This window comes from Gadus morhua, chromosome 7, assembly GCF_902167405.1.
Source record: "Gadus morhua chromosome 7, gadMor3.0, whole genome shotgun sequence".
Classification (NCBI taxonomy): domain Eukaryota; kingdom Metazoa; phylum Chordata; class Actinopteri; order Gadiformes; family Gadidae; genus Gadus; species Gadus morhua.
Window position 1 is genome coordinate 33516137 of NC_044054.1, and position 19896 is coordinate 33536032.

At 47.5% G+C, this 19896-nt stretch overlaps 2 protein-coding genes across 3 annotated transcripts; both read left to right on the forward strand.

The window, feature by feature from the left end:
• Positions 1-1418: 1418 nt before the first annotated feature.
• Positions 1419-12459, forward strand: kcnk4b (potassium channel, subfamily K, member 4b). The gene is made up of 6 exons (XM_030361272.1): positions 1419-1677; positions 6474-6591; positions 7796-7956; positions 8319-8505; positions 10018-10160; positions 11196-12459. The coding sequence occupies exons 1-6, from the start codon at positions 1489-1491 to the stop codon at positions 11841-11843; spliced, it is 1446 nt and encodes a 481-aa protein (XP_030217132.1). The 5' UTR covers positions 1419-1488; the 3' UTR covers positions 11844-12459.
• Positions 12460-15812: 3353 nt separating this feature from the next.
• On the forward strand, positions 15813-19094 carry LOC115547251 (barrier-to-autointegration factor-like). 2 transcript variants are annotated; one of them, XM_030361324.1, is made up of 3 exons: positions 15813-16146; positions 16635-16795; positions 17256-19094. In XM_030361324.1, the coding sequence occupies exons 2-3, from the start codon at positions 16670-16672 to the stop codon at positions 17400-17402; spliced, it is 273 nt and encodes a 90-aa protein (XP_030217184.1). In that variant the 5' UTR covers positions 15813-16146; positions 16635-16669; the 3' UTR covers positions 17403-19094. The 2 variants fall into 2 exon arrangements, with proteins under 2 accessions (XP_030217184.1, XP_030217185.1); XM_030361325.1 differs by having other exon boundaries at positions 15813-16118.
• Positions 19095-19896: the final 802 nt, after the last annotated feature.

Sequence of the window (19896 nt, forward strand, 5' to 3'; positions counted from 1 at the left end):
AAGACCCGCCCTCTCACAGAGAGAACCGTGTTACTGAAAGACCCGCCCTCTCCCAGAGAGAACCGTGTTACTGAAAGACCCGCCCTCCCACAGAGAGAACCGTGTTACTGAAAGACCCGCCCTCCCACAGAGAGGACCGTGTTACTGAAAGACCCGCCCTCACACAGAGAGAACCGTGTTATTGAAAGACCCGCCCTCACACAGAGAGTACCGTGTTACTGAAAGACCCGCCCTCACACAGAAAGAACCGTGTTACTGAAAGACCCGCCCTCTCACAGAGAGAACCGTGTTACTGAAAGACCCGCCCTCTCACAGAGAGAACCGTGTTACTGAAAGACCCGCCCTCTCACAGAGAGAAACGTGTTACTGAAAGACCCGCCCTCCCACAGAGAGAACCGTGTTACTGAAAGACCCGCCCTCACACAGAGAGAACCGTGTTACTGAAAGACCCGCCCTCACACAGAGAGAACCGTGTTACTGAAAGACCCGCCCTCACACAGAGAGAACCGTGTTACTGAAAGACCCGCCCTCTCTCACTGCTAGACCCGCTACTGAAAGTCCCGCATTCTTTTACGCCTCTAAATCCATGTTACTGATGGTCCCGCCCTTTTTCTCACAGCTGATACCATGTGACTGGAGCGCTTTGTTTCTTACCACCCGTCTGAAGATCTGGACCATGTTAGTGATGTCGTATGTTTTCCCTTTGTGAGCCCCTTGCTCACCTTGCTCCACCACCAGAGCCACACAGGGCCTCCTCGTCCCACTAATACACTGAGAGAACTCACTACTGTCTCTCTCTCTCTCTCTCTGCATGTAAATGTTCTCTCCGTCTCTGTCTCTCTCTCTCTCTCTCTCTCTCTCTCTCTCTCTCTCTCTCTCTCTCTCTCTCTCTGTGTCTCTCTCTCTCCCTCTCTCTCTCTCTCTCTCTCTCTCTCTCTCTCTCTCTCTCTGCATGTAAACGTATTGTCGCTCTCCCAGTGTCCCCCTCTTCAGTGTGTGAGGTGGACAGCCATCACCGTGGTTACGGCTCCAGGGAGTCCATCCTCCAACATCAGGAGAAGGACGTGTGGAGGAGGCTGAGAAGAGCCCCACGGGACAGGTGAGGGGGGGAGGAGGGGGAGGGGGGGGGAGGAGGGGGGAGGGGGAGGGGGAGGGGGGGAGGTGATGGTGGAGGAGGAAGAGGAGCGGGGGAGGAGGAAGAGGAGCGGGGGAGGAGGAGGAGGAGGAGGAGAGGAGGAGGAGGAGGAGGAGGAGAGGAGGAGGAGGAGGAGGAGGTGGAGCCGCCGGTCGAGGAGCTAACCCCTTGTGGTCTGCTGCAGGAGCCCCCCCCCTGAGAGGAGAGGAGGAAGAGGAGGAGGAGGAGGAGGTGGTGGAGGAGGAGGAGGAGGAGGAGGAGGAGGAGGTGGAGGAGGAGGTGGTGGTGGAGGAGGAGTGGGTAGACAGCAGCCGCCGCCGCAGCCCTCCCTGTCCCTGCGGGGCGGCGTCAGCATGCGCTGCTCCACCCTCCTCGGTATCCTGACGGGGGTGCTGCTGTACCTGGTGCTGGGGGCCGTGGTGTTCCGCACCCTGGAGGCCCCCCAGGAGGAAGGCCAGCACATCCACCTGCAGGACACACGCCGCGACTTCCTCTTCAACTTCACCTGCGTCAGCCCCGACAGCCTGCAGGCGCTCATCGAGGTACTGCCCGACCGCACACTTGGAGGGCTCTGCCTCTGCACTCGTACCTGCTGAACCGCACACCTGGAGGGCTCTGCCTCTGCACTCATACCTGCTGAACCGCACACCTGGAGGGCTCTGCCTCTGCACTCATACCTGCTGAACCGCACACCTGGAGGGCTCTGCCTCTGCACTCATACCTGCTGAACCGCACACCTGGAGGGCTCTGCCTCTGTCACTCGTACCTGCTGAACCGCACACCTGGAGGGCTCTGCCTCTGCACTCATACCTGCTGAACCGCACACCTGGAGGGCTCTGCCTCTGCACTCATACCTGCTGAACCGCACACCTGGAGGGCTCTGCCTCTGCACTCATACCTATGCTGTGTTCCGATATCCATACTTCAATGAGTACACTTAAATGTAAAACACTAGGTGCACAAATTTTCAGATGTAAGCTTCGTTCCGAATCGAATACTCAGCGGTGCACTTACACACTCAATAAACATCCTGCTCTGAACGGTGAACTCTTTACACATAGTAGGTATAAAAAGCTATTAAAGGTATAAAACTACAAAATGACTCCATTTATGCAGGCTTTGTGGAAAATACACTGACGTTGGCTCAACCTGGCACCGCCTCTTCCGCTACGTAGCTACGATGGCAGCCGTTGAGTACGAAACGTGTACATCGATCCGCACTCCGCGGTTTGACCGTTTTGAGTACACCATCCGGGTCCTTTTAGTACACTTATTTTCGCCCTGATCTTAATTGGACTGCCTTAGTACTCAAACGAAGTATAGTGAGTGCGGATAGTATGGATATTGGAACACAGCTCTACTCTCTGTAGGCCTGCAGTAGGACTGATGTTTAGCTCCCACTTTTGATTTGGTACAAACTATCCGTAATGTCATAGCAGGCTGTACCTCCCTAGCCCCTGTGTTACTAGCATACGCTAGTGATGCTAGTGATGTGCCCCTGTGTTACTACTACTAGCATACGCTAGTGATGCTAGTGGTGTGCCCCCTGTGTTACTAGCATACGCTAGTGATGCTAGTGATGTGCCCCCTGTGTTACTAGCATACGCTAGTGATGCTAGTGATGTGCCCCCTGTGTTACTAGCATACGCTAGTGATGCTAGTGATGTGCCCCTGTGTTACTAGCATACGCTAGGGATGTGCCCCCTGTGTTACTAGCATACGCTAGTGATGCTAGTGATGTGCCCCTGTGTTACTAGCATACGCTAGGGATGTGCCCCCTGTGTTACTAGCATACGCTAGTGATGCTAGTGATGTAGCCCTGTGTTACTAGCATACACTAGTGATGCTAGTGATGTAGCCCTGTTACTACGTTAGTTATGCTCGTGATGTAGCCTCTGTTTTATAGCATACCCTCCGCCCCTGCGGCGCGGCTATATCCGTGCGGCTATGCTGTGTGACCCGGGGGCCATTGTACCGAGACCGCGGGACGGGGACAGGTGGCTGAGGTCCAGGGGTATAAATAAGGCAGCGGCGGCGGGGGGGGGGGGCGCGTAACACGGAGTGGCGCGGAGTGGCGGCCATCATGGCAGCCGGGTGGCGGCCACAGGATGCTTGGAGATGCCAGCGGAAAAAGGATGTACATTTAACCCTTTTTGTAAGAGAGGAACGTACTTGAACAGGGTTCAACTTGAACGTGGTTCAACTTGAACCCTGTTCAAGTACGACAAATCAATTCCAGTCCCTTGGACATCAGCGGTAACCAGGGGCAACACTGACAACATGAAACAGGAACGTCAATGAGTGCTATGTCACAAGCATTCCTGGGTGTATTTTAAGATGTCGGCGTACTTGTTTGTTTGTGTAACCAAAGATGAATGGAATGAATTCATCATGGAGGTATATTATTATTAAACTGAGGTTATTCTCTTACTGCATATGTTTGAAACTATGTTGCGTAAATGTTATGAGATCTAGAAAGGACGTTGGTCAGGGTCAGAGCAGCTGCGACGAGCCGCGGTGATATGCCGCCCCCACGCGGCTGGGTTGAGTATTACAGTGACACCATGTTTTGTTTGCGGAGAATAATGAATGACGGTGAAAAGGTGGCGAAGGGGAGACATACATGTATAGTAACGGTCATTAAACCATGAGTTTAAGTTTAAGCTATTTTATTTTGCTAGCTATTTTATTATTTTCTGTAGACCCACACATGTCCTACAGAGAGCTACGGAAGAGGATTAGGGCCACACATGTAAAAAAAAATTAAGTTCTGACTTTATTCTCAGAATTCTGAGAAAAAAGTCAGAATTCTGACTTTAATCTCAGAATTCTGAGAATAAAGTCAGAATTCTGACTTTAATCTCAGAATTCTGAGATTAATGTCAGAATTCTGACTTTTTATCTCAGAATTCTGAGATTAAAATCAGAATTCTGACTTTAATCTCAGAATTCTGAGATTAAAGTCAGAATTCTGACTTTTTATCTCAGAATTCTGACTTTAATCTCAGAATTCTGAGAAAAAAGTCAGAATTCTGACATTAATCTCAGAATTCTGAGAAAAAAGTCAGAATTCTGACTTTAAAGTCAGAACTACGGGTATCTGTAAGGACCAACCTCCGTGGGAGAGACACTTTGCTTTATGCAGTAGGAGGAAACCTATGGAAGTCCAAGAAAGCCACAATCCGGCCCTAGAATGGCGCGGTAAAAGTGCACGTCCCATAGCCAACTCACCAAGCTCACCAAGTCCAGTATTCAGAATTCAAAGCATTTATTCACAAATACGTTCTATTTTTTTGACAAGCGGAGCCGACAGTCCTGTGCAAGTATGCACATTAGCCATGTGCGCCAAACAGAAGATAGACGCAATGTATAGAACTGATTGTTGTGCATTGTTGTGGATATGTAGGCTGGTTAGTTGTGGTTGTTTGTGGTCTTAGTGAAACAGCTTTGCCTTGGAGTTGGAGAAGTTGGAGTGATTGTGTGAATGTGCGAGAGAGAGCGCACCTGCCGTGGTGATGTTGGGCTTGTTGTTGGCTTATATGTGATCAATGATGTATCTGTCTGATCGTATTAGCTGTAGATGGATGGTTAAATAATGTCACAAGAACGGTCATACTGCAGGCTCTTATTTGCAAATGCACTGATTGTGTGCCTGTCTCCGATATGCTATATACCTGGCATTTATTCAGTTCATGTTCTTCTGAGTGCGCAATAACTGTGCCAATTATTGTCGTGTTTGCATTGTAATGCACAACTTTGCCCCTCCCTGTTATAAAATAACGTGCATCCCAACAACTTTAGCCAATGCAGGCTCCTATTGCTATACCAGTGTGTTTAACGTGTGTGCGTGTGTGTGTCTGTGTGTGTGTGTGTGTGTGTGTGTGTGTGTGTGTGTGTGCGTGTGTTTGTGTGTTGTCATGTAGGCTATAGATATAGATTGATTGTCTTGGCTTGCTTGCATCCATGAAATATTGTAATGTTATGGCCTAGCTGGCTACTGCATATCGAGAACAATCTGGGGATGAGGGCATCCCCGAATATTGACGGGTATTTCGAACACTGCCATCTCAATATATAGCCTAACATATACAAATATATCAGTGTACTAGACACAAATGTATTTTCCACTAGCTAGTGGTGGTCATTACATTGTAGTGAAACTAGTAAAGAAAACACAGCTTTATGTTACGGCGAAACATGGAGGCACTGCAGCTCTAGTCTCGACAATGCGTTACTTTAGTCTGGTATTTCTCTTCACTGATTGGTTAGACAGCCTTCAAACTTAGTGGTCAAGCAAAGAAGAGGGAGGGCTCGTTCTGCATACCTAATAGCCGGAGTGAATAACTAATAGCCGGAGTTAATAACTAATAGCCGGAGTGAATGACTAATAGCCGCGGCTATTAGTCATTCAAAACCGTACGGAATTCTTGCCAAACCGCACAGGTTTTGCACTTTTACCGCGCCATTCTATTCTTTCCATAGGTTTCCTCCTACTGCATGAAGCAAAGTGTCTCTCCCACGGAGGTTGGTCCTTACAGATACCCGTAGTTCTGACTTTAAAGTCAGAATTCTGACTTTTTTCTCAGAATTCTGAGATTAATGTCAGAATTCTGACTTTTTTCTCAGAATTCTGAGATTAATGTCAGAATTCTGACTTTAATCTCAGAATTCTGAGAAAAAAGTCAGAATTCTGAGATTAAAGTCAGAATTCTGACTTTATTCTCAGAATTCTGAGATTAAAGTCAGAATTCTGACTTTTTTCTCAGAATTCTGAGAATAAAGTCAGAACTTAATTTTTTTTTACATGTGTGGCCCTAATCCTCTTCCGTAGAGAGCAGACCTTACAGGCACCACAAACTTCTAACCTCTTTGGTCTTTTTACATTTAAGCACTTCTGCCTCTCCTTTACAACCACAACCTCCCTCTCAAGGTAGTGGAGCACAGGGGGTCAGGAGAAGGAACAAACTCAATTCATTCGTTGTACTCACAGAACAACAACCACTTAAACATCACGTCCCTCTCTACCGAAGCAACACTGCAGCATTGACGTTCTGCGGGAAAAGAGCCAAACTGTAAAGTTTGATATACTGGTCGAACCTGTACAATTTGATATACCGGTCGGACCTGTAAAGTTTGATATAACGGTCGTACCTGTAAAGTTTGATACATTGGTCGTACCTGTAAAGTTTGATATACCGGTCGTACCTGTAAAGTTTGATATACCGGTCGTACCTGTAAAGTTTGATACATCGGTCTGGCCTGTAAAGTTTGATATATTGGTCAAACATGTAAAGTTTGATATACCGGTCGTACCTGTAAAGTTTGACTGGTCCTGCAGGAGGTTGCCGATGCGGTGGGCGCCGGTGTGGACACCAGTATCAACGCCAGCAGCTTCACCAGCCAGTGGGACCTGGCCAGCGCATTCTTCTTCTCCGGAACCATCATCACGACCATTGGTGGGTCAGAGTTAGTACTCTGTCATCAGGACCATCGGTCGGCCAGTATTAGTGCTCTATCATCAGGACCGTGGGCCAGTATTAGTGCTCTATCATCAGGACCGTGGGCCAGTATTAGTGCTCTATCATCAGGACCGTGGGCCAGTATTAGTGCTCTATCATCAGGACCATCGGTGGGCCAGTATTAGTGCTCTATCATCAGGACCGTGGGCCAGTATTAGTGCTCTATCATCAGGACCGTGGGCCAGTATTAGTGCTCTATCATCAAGACCGTGGGCCAGTATTAGTGCTCTATCATCAGGACCGTGGGCCAGTATTAGTGCTCTATCATCAGGACCGTGGGCCAGTATTAGTGCTCTATCATCAGGACCGTGGGCCAGTATTAGTGCTCTATCATCAGGACCGTGGGCCAGTATTATTGCTCTATCATCAGGACCGTGGGCCAGTATTAGTGCTCTATCATCACGACCGTGGGCCAGTATTAGTGCTCTATCATCAGGACCGTGGGCCAGTATTAGTGCTCTATCATCAGGACCGTGGGCCAGTATTAGTGCTCTATCATCAGGACCGTGGGCCACTATTAGTGCTCTATCATCAGAGGCCTGATGGAGGTTAAACTGGGAGACCTGATGAGCAGCATCCCACGCTGGAGAGAATAGGAATAAACAAATCCTGCCTCTTCTTTACCTCCTCACTGTCTTCTACTTATTTGACCTTTATTCTACCGGGGAAGTCATTCAGACCAATTCGCTCAGTATCTGCAGAACAACCCCGTTCACTGCCACCTTCAACTACATTGGTTTGGTTTGATTCTGTTTTACAAACACATGGAACCTGTCTGGAAGTCCGCACAGTCAAACAGTCGGGAATGTCACTTCCAGAACGGGCCCCCATGGCTCAAACGTTTTAATCTCCAATTCAGATTATTCTGATTACCGTTCTGAGAGTATAAACGTCTGTGCTCCGGTTCACAGGCCCTCGTAGCTAGCCTACAAGGCTAGCCTCATAGCTTGTCATCTCACGTCACTATTTACTGTGACTTGGAGCACCGTGACCTTGGACCACTGTGACCTTGGACCATTGTGACCTTGGACGATCTTGACCCATGACTACTGTGACCTTGGACCTCAGTCATTTGATTTGCATTTGGTTGAATAATACTTAATGCTTAGACTCTGTGATTGATCTCCTCTCTGCCTGCCAGGGTTTGGGAACATCTCCCCCAAGACGGAGGGCGGCCAGCTGTTCTGTATCTGCTACGCGCTGGTTGGCATTCCCATGTTTGGTTTCCTGCTGGTGGGCGTGGGCGATCACCTCGGTACGGGTCTGAGGAAGGTCATTCTCAAAATAGAGACTCTCTTCTTGGTTAGTGCCCTCTCACAGAAGCACCATCACGATCATATTGCACATTGTTTTACAATGTAAACAATTCTATTGTTCTGTTCTTTTACTTAAAATGCCAGACAGCAGGATCTGGATTTAAGGGAGCGTCGTTTTCTGACGCCTAATGCACACCTCAATGACCCTGAATAACATACTTAGAAGCCAATGACTGATTCTGGTTGTCCATCATCTTAATTCCCTCCTCTTCCTCCTATTATCCTGAGCAGAACGGCGACAGTTTCCCAGGCGACTGGGATCAATGAACCGATCAATAAGCGGACAGTTTCCCCGGCGCCCGGGATCAGTGAACCGATCACTAAGCGGTTTTGTGTCCCGTCCTGCAGAAGTGGCGCGTCAGCCCCACCATCGTGAGGGTCATCTCCGCCGTGCTGTCCATCCTGCTGGGTGTGGTGCTCTTCGTGGCCGTGCCCATCTTCGTGTTCCAGGAGGTGGAGGGATGGACTCTCCTGGAGTCGGCCTACTTCGTGGTCATCACCTTGACCACGGTCGGCTTCGGCGACTACGTGGCCGGTAGGACGGATCCGTTTACCATCAGATTTTTTTTTGAAAATGTTATTTCGGTACAGACACAGTACAGATACAGTATTACTAGATACAATACTACAGTATTACTACAGTACAGATACAGTATTACTAGATACAATACTACAGTATTACTACAGTACAGATACAGTATTACTAGATACAATACTACAGTATTACTACAGTACAGATACAGTACAACAGTATGACTATGGTACAGACACAGTACTAGAGTTTTTATATAGTACAGATATAATACCACAGCACTTCTATAGTACAGATACAGTACTACAGTATTATTATAGTACAGATGTATGGTACAACGGCCCCCCTGGGGGCTATGGTACATCTACATCACTTATTCTCCAGTAGCTTAAAGGCCTTTGACACACCTTGATACGTTATGTTGTTATTGATGTGTTGTTATTGATTTAAAAATCTGTTGGGAGTTGTAACCTCGTCATCACACCAAATAATTAAATAATATCTCCTTTAATCCATTAGGTCCGCATGGCACTAAACAATCTTAACTTACCCCTTCAATTATTCAAAGGCCGGACTTGAGTAGGAGATGAATTATTAATGGTTTTACACCGTAGGATTCCCTAGAGCGCTAGGCTGTAGAGCGGTAGGCTGGACCCAGAGAAAACCAGTCCATCTTTATGTTTCCTTCCCAAACCAGAACCAGTCTTGTTGCCCATTGTGTCCAGACTGGTCTCATAAGGGGGTACCACAGCATCGGACCACCACACTCCGATAACGTTTACCTCAATAAAACAAACTCCATAAGCTAGGACAATACAAATGTGCGCTGAACAAATAACATGTGTGTAGCATTATGTAGTTTGAACACCATTATGTTTCGATTAGCTAGCTTCAGTCCGAGCCGCTAACAGGATAACTGAAGTGGGCGCGGCCAACCCACATTCTGGGGCACATGTGCCACCCCCGCCTCTTAGCCGCGCCCCTGCTGTAGCTCCACCCCTCCCCCTGGCCACGCCCCTGCTCTAGGTCCACCCCTCCTCCAGGCCACGCCCCTGCTGTAGGTCCAGCCCCCTCCTCCTGGCCCCGCCCCTGCTATAGGTCCACCTCCTCCCCTTGCCACGCCCCTGTAGCCCCTCCTCTGGCCACACCCCTGCTGTTGGTATTCCCCCTCCCCTGGCCACGCCCCTGTAGCTCCTCCCCTTCCCCTGGCTACGCCCCTGCTGTAGTCCTCATGTCCTCTAGCCACGCCCCACGCCCCTACTGTAGTCTTCATGTCCTCGAGCCACGCCCCTGTAGCTCCTCCCCCTGACCACAGCCCTGCTGTAGTCCACATGACCTCTCGCCACGCCGCTGCTGTAGTCCTCATGTCCTCTAGCCACGCCCCTGCTGTAGTCCTCATGTCCTCTAGCCACGCCCCTGCTGTTGGTCCTCCCCCTCCCCTGGCCACGCCCCTGTAGCTCCTCCCCCTCCCCCTGACCACGCCCCTGCTGTAGTCCTCCTGTCTCTGGTCCTCAGGGGACTCTGGGGTGGAGGGCAGTGACACCTGGTACAAGCCCCTAGTGTGGTTCTGGATCCTGGTCGGCCTGGCCTACTTCGCCTCCATCCTCACCATGATCGGGAACTGGCTCCGGGTGCTGTCCAAGAAGACCCGGGCAGAGGTACCTCCCTGCTCCTCCCCCACCTCCTCTCTCCCCCCCCCTCCCCTCCCTGCTCCTCCCCCACCTCCTCTCTCCCCCCCCTCCCCTCCCTGCTCCTCACCACCTCCTCTCTCCCCCCCCTCCCCTCCCTGCTCCTCCCCCAACTCCTCTCTCCCCCCCCTCCCCGCCCTGCTCCTCCCCCACCTCCTCTCTCCCTCCCTGCTCCTCACCCACCTCCCTGCTCCTCACCCACCTCCCTGCTCCTCTCCCACCTCCTCTCTCCCTCCCTGCTCCTCTCCCACCCTCTCTCCCCCCCTGCTCCTCTCCCCCCTCCTCTCTCCCCCCCTGCTCCTCTCCCCCCTCCTCTCTCCCCTCCCTGCTCCTCTCCCCCCTCCTCTCTCCCCCCCTTCTCCCTGCTCCTCCCTCACCTCCTCTCTCCCCCCCTCTCTCCCCTCCCTGCTCCTCTCCCCCCCTCTCTCCCCTCCCTGCTCCTCTCCCCCCTCCTCTCTCCCCCCCTGCTCCTCTCCCCCCTCCTCTCTCCCCCCCTGCTCCTCTCCCCCCCCTCTCCCCCCCTGCTCCTCTCCCCCCCTCTCCCCCCCTGCTCCTCTCCCACCCTCTCTCCCCCCCCTGCTCCTCTCTCCCCCCCTGCTCCTCTCTCCCCCCTGCTCCTCTCCCCCCTCCTCTCTCCCCCCCTGCTCCTCTCTCCCTCCCTGCTCCTCTCCCCCCCCTCTCCCCCCCTGCTCCTCTCCCCCCTCCTCTCTCCCCCCCTGCTCCTCTCCCCCCTCCTCTCTCCCCCCCTGCTCCTCTCCCCCCCTACTCTCTCCCCCCTCCTCTCTCCCCCCCCTGCCCCTCCTGCTCTATGCAGAGTGCAGGTGAGCTCTGACCAGGTGAGTTGAGTCTCTTGCTGTGTCATAAACCAGTCCAACCAGCGTCCTGTATGGCGCTGGTGCTCGTCTCATAGCGGCGATCCAGATGAGCTGAGCTAGTGAAGCAGCAGAGACCCCTGACTCAGAGGGGACCCCTGACCCACGCCCCCCCCCCCCCCCCCCCCTGCAGATGGAGGAGCTGCGGGCCCACGCCTCCAACCTGACGCAGAACATCCAGAACATGTCCGTGGACTTCCGCATCCCGGGCAAGGGGCTGGAGGACCCCTTCAAGCGCCACCGCAAGAAGCGCCGCCGCGGAGGGAAGGGGGGCCACAGCACCTCGGCCAACGGGGCCCCGGGGGGCCCGGGGGGCCCGGACGCCCAGGGCCCCGACGGGTCTGGCTCGGGGTCGGAGTCCGGCTCCGGGTCCTCCTCGTCCTACACATCCAACGAGTCCGAGTCGGGCTCGGGCTCGGGGTCGGACGCGGACGCGGCGTCCCAAGCCACGCAGACGGACCACGTGGCCGACGCCCGCGACGCCGAGCCGGAGCAGAGCTTCCCCGACGCGCTCTTCTCCCAGCCGCTGGACTACTTCGGGGAGAACCTGGCCTTCATCGACGAGTCCTCCGACGCGCAGAGCGGGAAGCTGCACCTGGACCCCCTGCTGGACCCCGCCCTGCCCGAGAAGAGGGGCCGGTCCCGCCAGCCCAAGAGACGGCGCCCGAGGAGACCGGCTCCCCAGGGGAGGAGGGGCAGCGCCAGGACCTCCCCGCCCAGCTCCGACCAGAGGCCCGACGGGGGGCCGCCGCGCCCGCCGGGGACGCAGGTCCCCTGTTGAGGCGGAGGCGTCCGATGGCCGTCCCCGCGCCGCGGGTCGACCCCGAGGTCGTTGGAGGGGGGACCTGGGAGCCATTTGACCCTGAAGCCTCTGTCCGACAGGAGGTCATCCACCCAGAACCGACTCCTCAGAAGCCATCTTGAAGAAAGCCATCCAGAATCCCAGGAACTGGAACCCTTCATCCCTAGAAACCAAAACACTTGATTGATGATTTGGCGCAAGCATGAACCTATATGTGCCTGCTGAAAGATGAGGAGGGTCCGACCTCCTCCTTAATGTTGTGTTCTGGCCTGATGTTGCACTAGCCTTCTCTACACTTCACTCACTATAGTCAACGTTAAACGAGTTCATATCACGGGGAGAATGCTTACGTGTGCACACTTACAAAAGAAGAGGAGAAACGCATGGTTCGCTTTATAGCCTTCAATCAGCCATAAAACCACTCCCGCGGTTTACACGGGAACACAACTTTCCATAAATACTCAACCATCGCCAAAAATAGCTACTTTTTATAATCATATTCTGTTTCAGCACCAGACTTTCTGACTAGGGTGAACTTGCTGAATAACACAACGTGCCTGCAAAAAAACAGCAAATAAATATTTTGTTCACAGTTTTCCTTGTATGGATTTCTACCTTTTTGCAGTGTTTTCCGATAAACTTTTGTTAATCGCAAACTTCATGTCGAAAGGTTGGGCTCCTTCTTACATATGTAACGTTAACCAATGATTATTGCATTCTGCAAAGTATTTTGGGCTTATTAATCCATAAATTCAAATAGGAAGATTTACCGTTAACCCAAAATATCCCGGGTTCTAATTGCTGGCGACATTAGGAGGAAACACAGGGTCTGATAGGATGGAGTGTGAAGAAAAGAGTGTTATACTGTAAACAATATATGCAACTACATCACACGTTTGAAGATGAACCGATCAATATGAATTGCACTTGTGAAATAAAGTTTTTTTCTTTTTTAAAGGGGTCCGCCAGAATTATTTGCACTATTGGCCATTGGTATTATTATATCATATATATCTCATTATATATATTGATTTATTATCATTGTATAAATGATCTTGATCATTGAGTATTAATAAATGACGGATAGACGTAGAGAGAGAGCCCCTTGAGACCCGCTGGCTGATGAGCCGGTCTGGTGCCGGGCCCAAGGGCACGCGGGCAGGGCGCTGATCCGGGATCTAACCCGCGGGTTCTCTGGTGTCGGATGAGGAAGGGCGGAGAGAACACGTTAACACACAGAACACATACTGGAGAACACATACTGGAGAACACTGAACACATACTGGAGAACACAGAGCACATACTGGAGAACACATATTGGAGAACACTGAACACAGATTGGAGAACACAGAGCACATACTGGAGAACACATATTGGAGAACACTGAACACAGATTGGAGAACACAGAGCACATACTGGAGAACACATATTGGAGAACACTGAACACAGATTGGAGAACACAGAGCACATACTGGAGAACACATATTGGAGAACACTGAACACAGATTGGAGAACACAGAGCACATACTGGAGGGGTGGCTTTCTCCAAATTGCCACGCCGAGCATTAGTAGAGGCCTATATATGTAACCTGTTGTGACGTCACTTGGATTTAGCGTCTATTAGTCCGTCAGCCGTAACAAGGCGTCCTGAAGGGGGCCCTGTCGGCAACACCAGACATCACACCCAGCCATCATATCGATGGGCCGTTCGGTTTCATCAGTTGATTGTCATGGTCCTTTTGGAGAAAATCCAGGAATATAAAAAGGAATATAAAAGTGTGTGCAGTCTGCACACACTTCTCCTTATTTCTCCTAAACATGCCTGTTCCTCCGCGGCCGCTAGGCGGCGGTGGAGGGCGGAGACACCGGGAGGAGCTCTCTGGTCTCCAGAGACATTCATTATAACGTTTTGGGCGTTTCGTTTTTTATTTATTTTTTTCTAACCCTTTTTTTAATAAATGTAATAATTGTGCATCTACTTAAACAAATTATGACTCAAACACACGTACAATGCATGCATAAATAATATAATAAAACAGACAGAGTTGGAGTACTAATATTTAGCGTCTTAGTTATCATCGTTCTGAATTAATATCAGGTACGGGTTCTGCAGTAATATACCCGAGCTCCAACGACCAGCGTTCATTGGTTGTGCCAACGGTTGGTAACAATGGTTAATACCAGTGTGTTGGTACCTGTGGTTCATAACAGTGGTTGGTACCAATGGTTGTTGACAATGGTTAATACCAATGGTTAATACCAGTGGTTGTTACCAGTGTGTTGGTTCCTGGTTGTTACCAATGGTTAATACCAGTGTGTTGGTACCTGTGGTTCATAACAGTGGTTGGTACCAATGGTTAATACCAGTGTGTTGGTACCAGTGGTTGTTGACAATGGTTAATACCAATGGTTAATACCAGTGGTTGTTACCAGTGTGTTGGTACCTGGTTGTTACCAATGGTTAATACCAGTGTGTTGGTACCTGTGGTTCATAACAGTGGTTGGTACCAATGGTTAATACCAGTGTGTTGGTACCAGTGGTTGTTGACAATGGTTAATACCAATGGTTAATACCAGTGGTTGTTACCAGTGTGTTGGTACCTGGTTGTTACCAATGGTTAATACCAGTGGTTGTTACCAGTGGTTCATACCAGTGTATTGGTACCAGTGGTTGTACCAGTGTGTTGGTATCATTGGTTGTACCAACGGTTGGTACCAATGGTTAATAGCAGTGTGTTGGTACCAGTGGTTCATATCAGTGTGTTGGTACCAATGGTTAATACCAGTGGTTGATACCAGTGGTTCGTACCAATGGTTAATACCAGTGTGTTGGTACCAATGGTTAATACCAGTGTGTTGGTACCAGTGGTTAATACCAGTGTGTTGGTACCAGTGGTTCATACCAGTGTGTTGGTACCAGTGTGTTGGTACCAGTGGTTCATACCAGTGTGTTGGTACCAGTGGTTAATACCAGTGTGTTGGTACCAGTGGTTCATACCAGTGTGTTGGTACCAGTGGTTGTTACCAGTGTGTTGGTATCATTGGTTGGTACCATGGTTGGTACCAGTGGTTTATACCAGTGTGTTGGTACCAGTGGTTCATACCAGTGTGTTGGTACCAGTGGTTGTTACCAGTGTGTTTCTAACCCTTTTTTTAATAAATGTAATAATTGTGCATCTACTTAAACAAATTATGACTCATACACACGTACAATGCATGCATAAATAATATAATAAAACAGACAGAGTTGGAGTACTAATATTTAGCGTCTTAGTTATCATCGTTCTGAATTAATATCAGGTACGGGTTCTGCAGTAATATACCCGAGCTCCAACGACCAGCGTTCATTGGTTGTGCCAACGGTTGGTAACAATGGTTAATACCAGTGTGTTGGTACCTGTGGTTCATAACAGTGGTTGGTACCAATGGTTGTTGACAATGGTTAATACCAATGGTTAATACCAGTGGTTGTTACCAGTGTGTTGGTTCCTGGTTGTTACCAATGGTTAATACCAGTGTGTTGGTACCTGTGGTTCATAACAGTGGTTGGTACCAATGGTTAATACCAGTGTGTTGGTACCAGTGGTTGTTGACAATGGTTAATACCAATGGTTAATACCAGTGGTTGTTACCAGTGTGTTGGTACCTGGTTGATACCAATGGTTAATACCAGTGTGTTGGCACCTGTGGTTCATAACAGTTGCATCAACAACTGTTACAAATCTACAATTGCATCAACAAGAATGATGCATTTGCATCATTCTTCATTTTGTGGCTGATTAAAAAGTTGTAAAAACGTATTTACAATCACACAAGATTATTAGAATTTAATGTCTAATTGTTTCTAGTCACACGGTCACGCACACAAACACTAACATTTTCCGTGCGTGAAAAGAAAGTTTCAACACGTAGGCCTAGGTTTAAAAACAAATCTGCGCACGTCCATGACATTTAAAACGAAACTGAATCAATTCTGAGACGGGGATTACGGAGATTCATAGAAATATAGTGAAACTACCTCGCGTCCATCACATAGGCTAGCCTACTTAGTTGTTTAGATGCAGTGGACTACGCTAACTGCTTTCTCAACTTAATCTCACTTTTTTACTCACTTTGCAAAGAAAGGGATTTTAGTTTGACCTGAAACTGCGCAAAGCTATGATTTTTTTGGGGTGGAGTTCCCCTGAACAACAGGAAAACGACGACAGGAAAAAATAATATTGAGAAAGAAATAGGCTACTCATACGGAGTCAGGTAAAGTGTATCTATCTTCAGAAGCTCAGTAAGTGAATCGTACATTGTTGCTGATATGAACATTTAGATAAGGTTCCGAAGGTTTGAAAAGGTTGAAAGAAAGGGGCGTAGGTGCCTACGGATTGTCAAATCTCCTATAGCCTATACATATCTATACTCATTTATAGTTTAGATATATATACAATATATAGTTAGGGCTTGTGTGTCCCATTGTTGTATAAGTGATTAAACGTGTTAAACGTGTGGTTGATCTGGTTTATAGGTTTTATCTGTGGGTGATTGGACTTTTTTATTAAGCTAAACCATTTGATGTGAGTCTAATTAAAAATGTTCATACCAGATAGACCAACTTTAAAATGCCAACGTTTGATTCTGGCCTGGCTTGTTGTGAATCTACTAGTGGTTTGTTGTGAAGTCTATAGTTTAATCTCTAACCGGTGAAGGCATATTACAAGATGAAGTCAAGTTGGTTTTAATAATTAATTTCATGTATTAATCTGTGAAATTGTGCTTCAGATCGGGTGACCCCTCACCACCACGGCCTAGTGAACATGTCGTCGACCACTCAGAAACACAGGTTCTTTGTGTCTGAGCCAATGGGCGAGAAGAAGGTGACGGCTCTGGCCGGCATCGGAGACGCGCTCGGCAAGAGGCTGGAGGATAAGGGCTTTGATAAGGTGCATGAGCTACACACACCGCTAGGAGGCCACGGGGTGGGTTAGGAATTCAAGTGTCAACAAATAAGGAGCCGGTTGACGGGGCTGTTAAGTCGGGGGCCGTTAAAGGCACGTCAATATATGAGGGACATGATTTGATGACTTTAGATGAACGGCAAAGGGGAGAATATATTTTAGCCCGGCTGTCCTCTAAGGGGCCTCGGAGAACTCCTGGGGACACGGTCACCAATCAGCTCAGATACTGCCTGATGGCACGGTCTGATAACAACACATTTGTTGTATCCTCTGTCTCTCTGTCTCTCTGTCTGTCTGTCTGTCTGTCTGTCTGTCTGTCTGTCTGTCTGTCTGTCTGTCTGTCTGTCTGTGTCTGTCTGTCTGTCTGTCTGTCTGTCTGTCTGTCTGTCTGTCTGTCTGTCTGTCTGTCTGTCTGTCTGTCTGTCTGTCTGTCTGTCGGTCTCAGGCGGAGAAGGTGCTGGGTCATTTCCTAATGCTGGGGAAGGACGAGGGCCGCTTCAAGTGCTGGCTGAAAGACGCATGCGGGGCGAATTCCAGACAGCAAGATCATTGCTACCGCTGCCTCAGGGATTGGTGCGACTCCTTCCTGTAGGCCGCTCTTGTGGGGAAACACCGTTTGGTAACGTAGATGAAATAGAAAGCAAGTAGTTTGAACTGTGAGTTGCTGACCGACGACACACTGACTTCATGGAAACTAAGCTTGTGTGTTCTTGTGTACATTAGCATGTAGGATCAGCCAGGATAGTTGAAGGGATTCTTATTAGGTTCTTCTTAAGTTTTATTCTTTCTTTCTTGCTTTCTTTCTTGCTTTCTTTCTTTCTTTCTTTCTTTCTTTCTTTCTTTCTTTCTTTCTTTCTTTCTTTCTTTCTTTCTTTCTTTCTTTCTTTCTTTCTTTCTTTCTTTCTTTCTTTCTTTCTTTCTTTCTTTCTTTCTTTCTTTCTTCTTCTTTATTCTCTCAGAACTTTGGGACCTATCTCCTTCCTCAATTTTTTACCTAGAGACTCCATTCACATTTTAAAATGTTAAGATCTGCTTGGAATTGTGGGGTTCTTTTCAGATTTTAAAAATATTTTATACTTTTGAAGATATATGTATATATAAGAATAAGAATATTAATAAGAATAAGAATAATAAAAGAGAAAAATGTATATAACATTATCTGAAACACAGTTTAACTCAAAATAAGAAGACACAGCATTTTTAAAATTATGAGAAGATGTCAGTGATCGTATGTTTGAAGGGAGAGTGTTCCAGTCCGATGGCGCTTTGAACATAAATGCTTTTTTACCAATTGTTTTATACACTGTAGGAATGGAAAAGAAGTACTGAGATGAGTGACGTAATTGATATGTTGAGGAATATGGAATCAACATTAACATAAGCAGGATAATTGCAGTGTATACATTTGAAGATAAACTGTAGCCAGTGGATATGTCTTCTTATATTGAGTGCGGGCCATTTGAGTGTGTTATACATGATACAGTGATGACTGTAAAATGAACAACCAAGAACAAATCTACAAAGACAGTTGAATGCTGTGTTGAGAGGTAGAAGATTGGTTTTAGATGCATTTAGATATACTACATCAGCGTAATCAAAAAACTGTAAAATAAGTTGTAGGGCAAGATTCTTTCGAACATTAGATGTAAAACAGTTCTTGGATCGAAATAATACACCAATACCAAAGTTGATTTTACGAAGCATATAGTCAATGTGAGGCACTTACTACTTCAGACTTCGTTACTTTGTCAATATTTTATCGTTAACCTTCGTTCAAAGGTTTAACAAATCAACACACTTGTATCTTCAATAATCTGAAACTGAATTTCGATTATCTTTATACTTTTTTCAAAATCACAGCTTAAGTTCCATGTTAGGCTGGAAAAATGAGCATTAGGGGAGTACATACAATTTTGGCTAGTTTAAGAAAAACTAGCCGGATTATTATAATTCTTTCTACAAACATCAATCAATACCATACCTTACATTGGGTATGCAGTTTGTGCGGCTAGTACCACTATTACTAACCCTAACCCTCTCTGCGTGCGCCCTGCGTCTCGCGAGCGGGGAACAGCCAGAGTTGTGAGTGTGCGAATAATAACCATGTGTCCGAAAAGGGTGAAACGATGTTCAGTGCAACAGTGAATCTGAAATCAAACGTGTCGAAGCTCTTCTTAAAAGAAGGAGGGGAATATTGACAAAAGCTTCGCTATTTTTTAAAATGTCTAGGACAGCGATCAAGTCTATAAATAAACAAATAAATATACATGCCTACATTTATGAATGGGTCTTCCATTTTTTCCCCATGCCATAAAGAAATAAATATAACAACCTAAGATTCCATGGTCCATATATATATTTGTAAGTAGGCAATGTCTCTTGGAAGGCTTATTTTAATTAATAGATAATGAATGTGATAACGTTAAGCGAATATTTAATATCTATCAGATTGATTCATATTTCATCAAATCGCACAGGAACGTTAGAACATTGAATCGAATCGCATTGAATCGTTCCATATTAAAATGTTTTGTCCCTGAATCGCATCGTAGTACATGTATCTAGATATGCATCGGATCGTCCTATAAAGGAGAGATGCACACCCCTAACCATTACTATTATTATTTCAGCACTTGCTACTTCAGGGAATGTAATTCAGCGTCGGTCAGTTTTTGGTTTCAGTTCAGATTTTTCATTTCAATTCATTTTACATTTCTGCATTTTTAGCAATGCTTTGCACTTTTCATTTAGCTGTCACTTTATTTGTTTCCAACTTTTGTTCAAAGCCAGACATTTAACATTTCATTACGTCTTAATATGCGTCTTTATTAAAACAGATTTTCAACCTCACTTTGCACTACAGCACTCACCACATTTTCTGCAGGAAATGCATTTTCTAGTTTTGTGTGGTGTGCAATCCACTTGTATCTTTCAAAAAAAACATTATCAGAAGATAAACAAAGATTTGTTCGGGCTTAAAAAAAAAAAGAAAGGACTGCCAAGTAACAGACGATTCATGAATATCCTCCGTGAGAAAATATTAGCTTTTACATTTTAATTCCTGTTCTGATGGTTTTGTAGGCCCT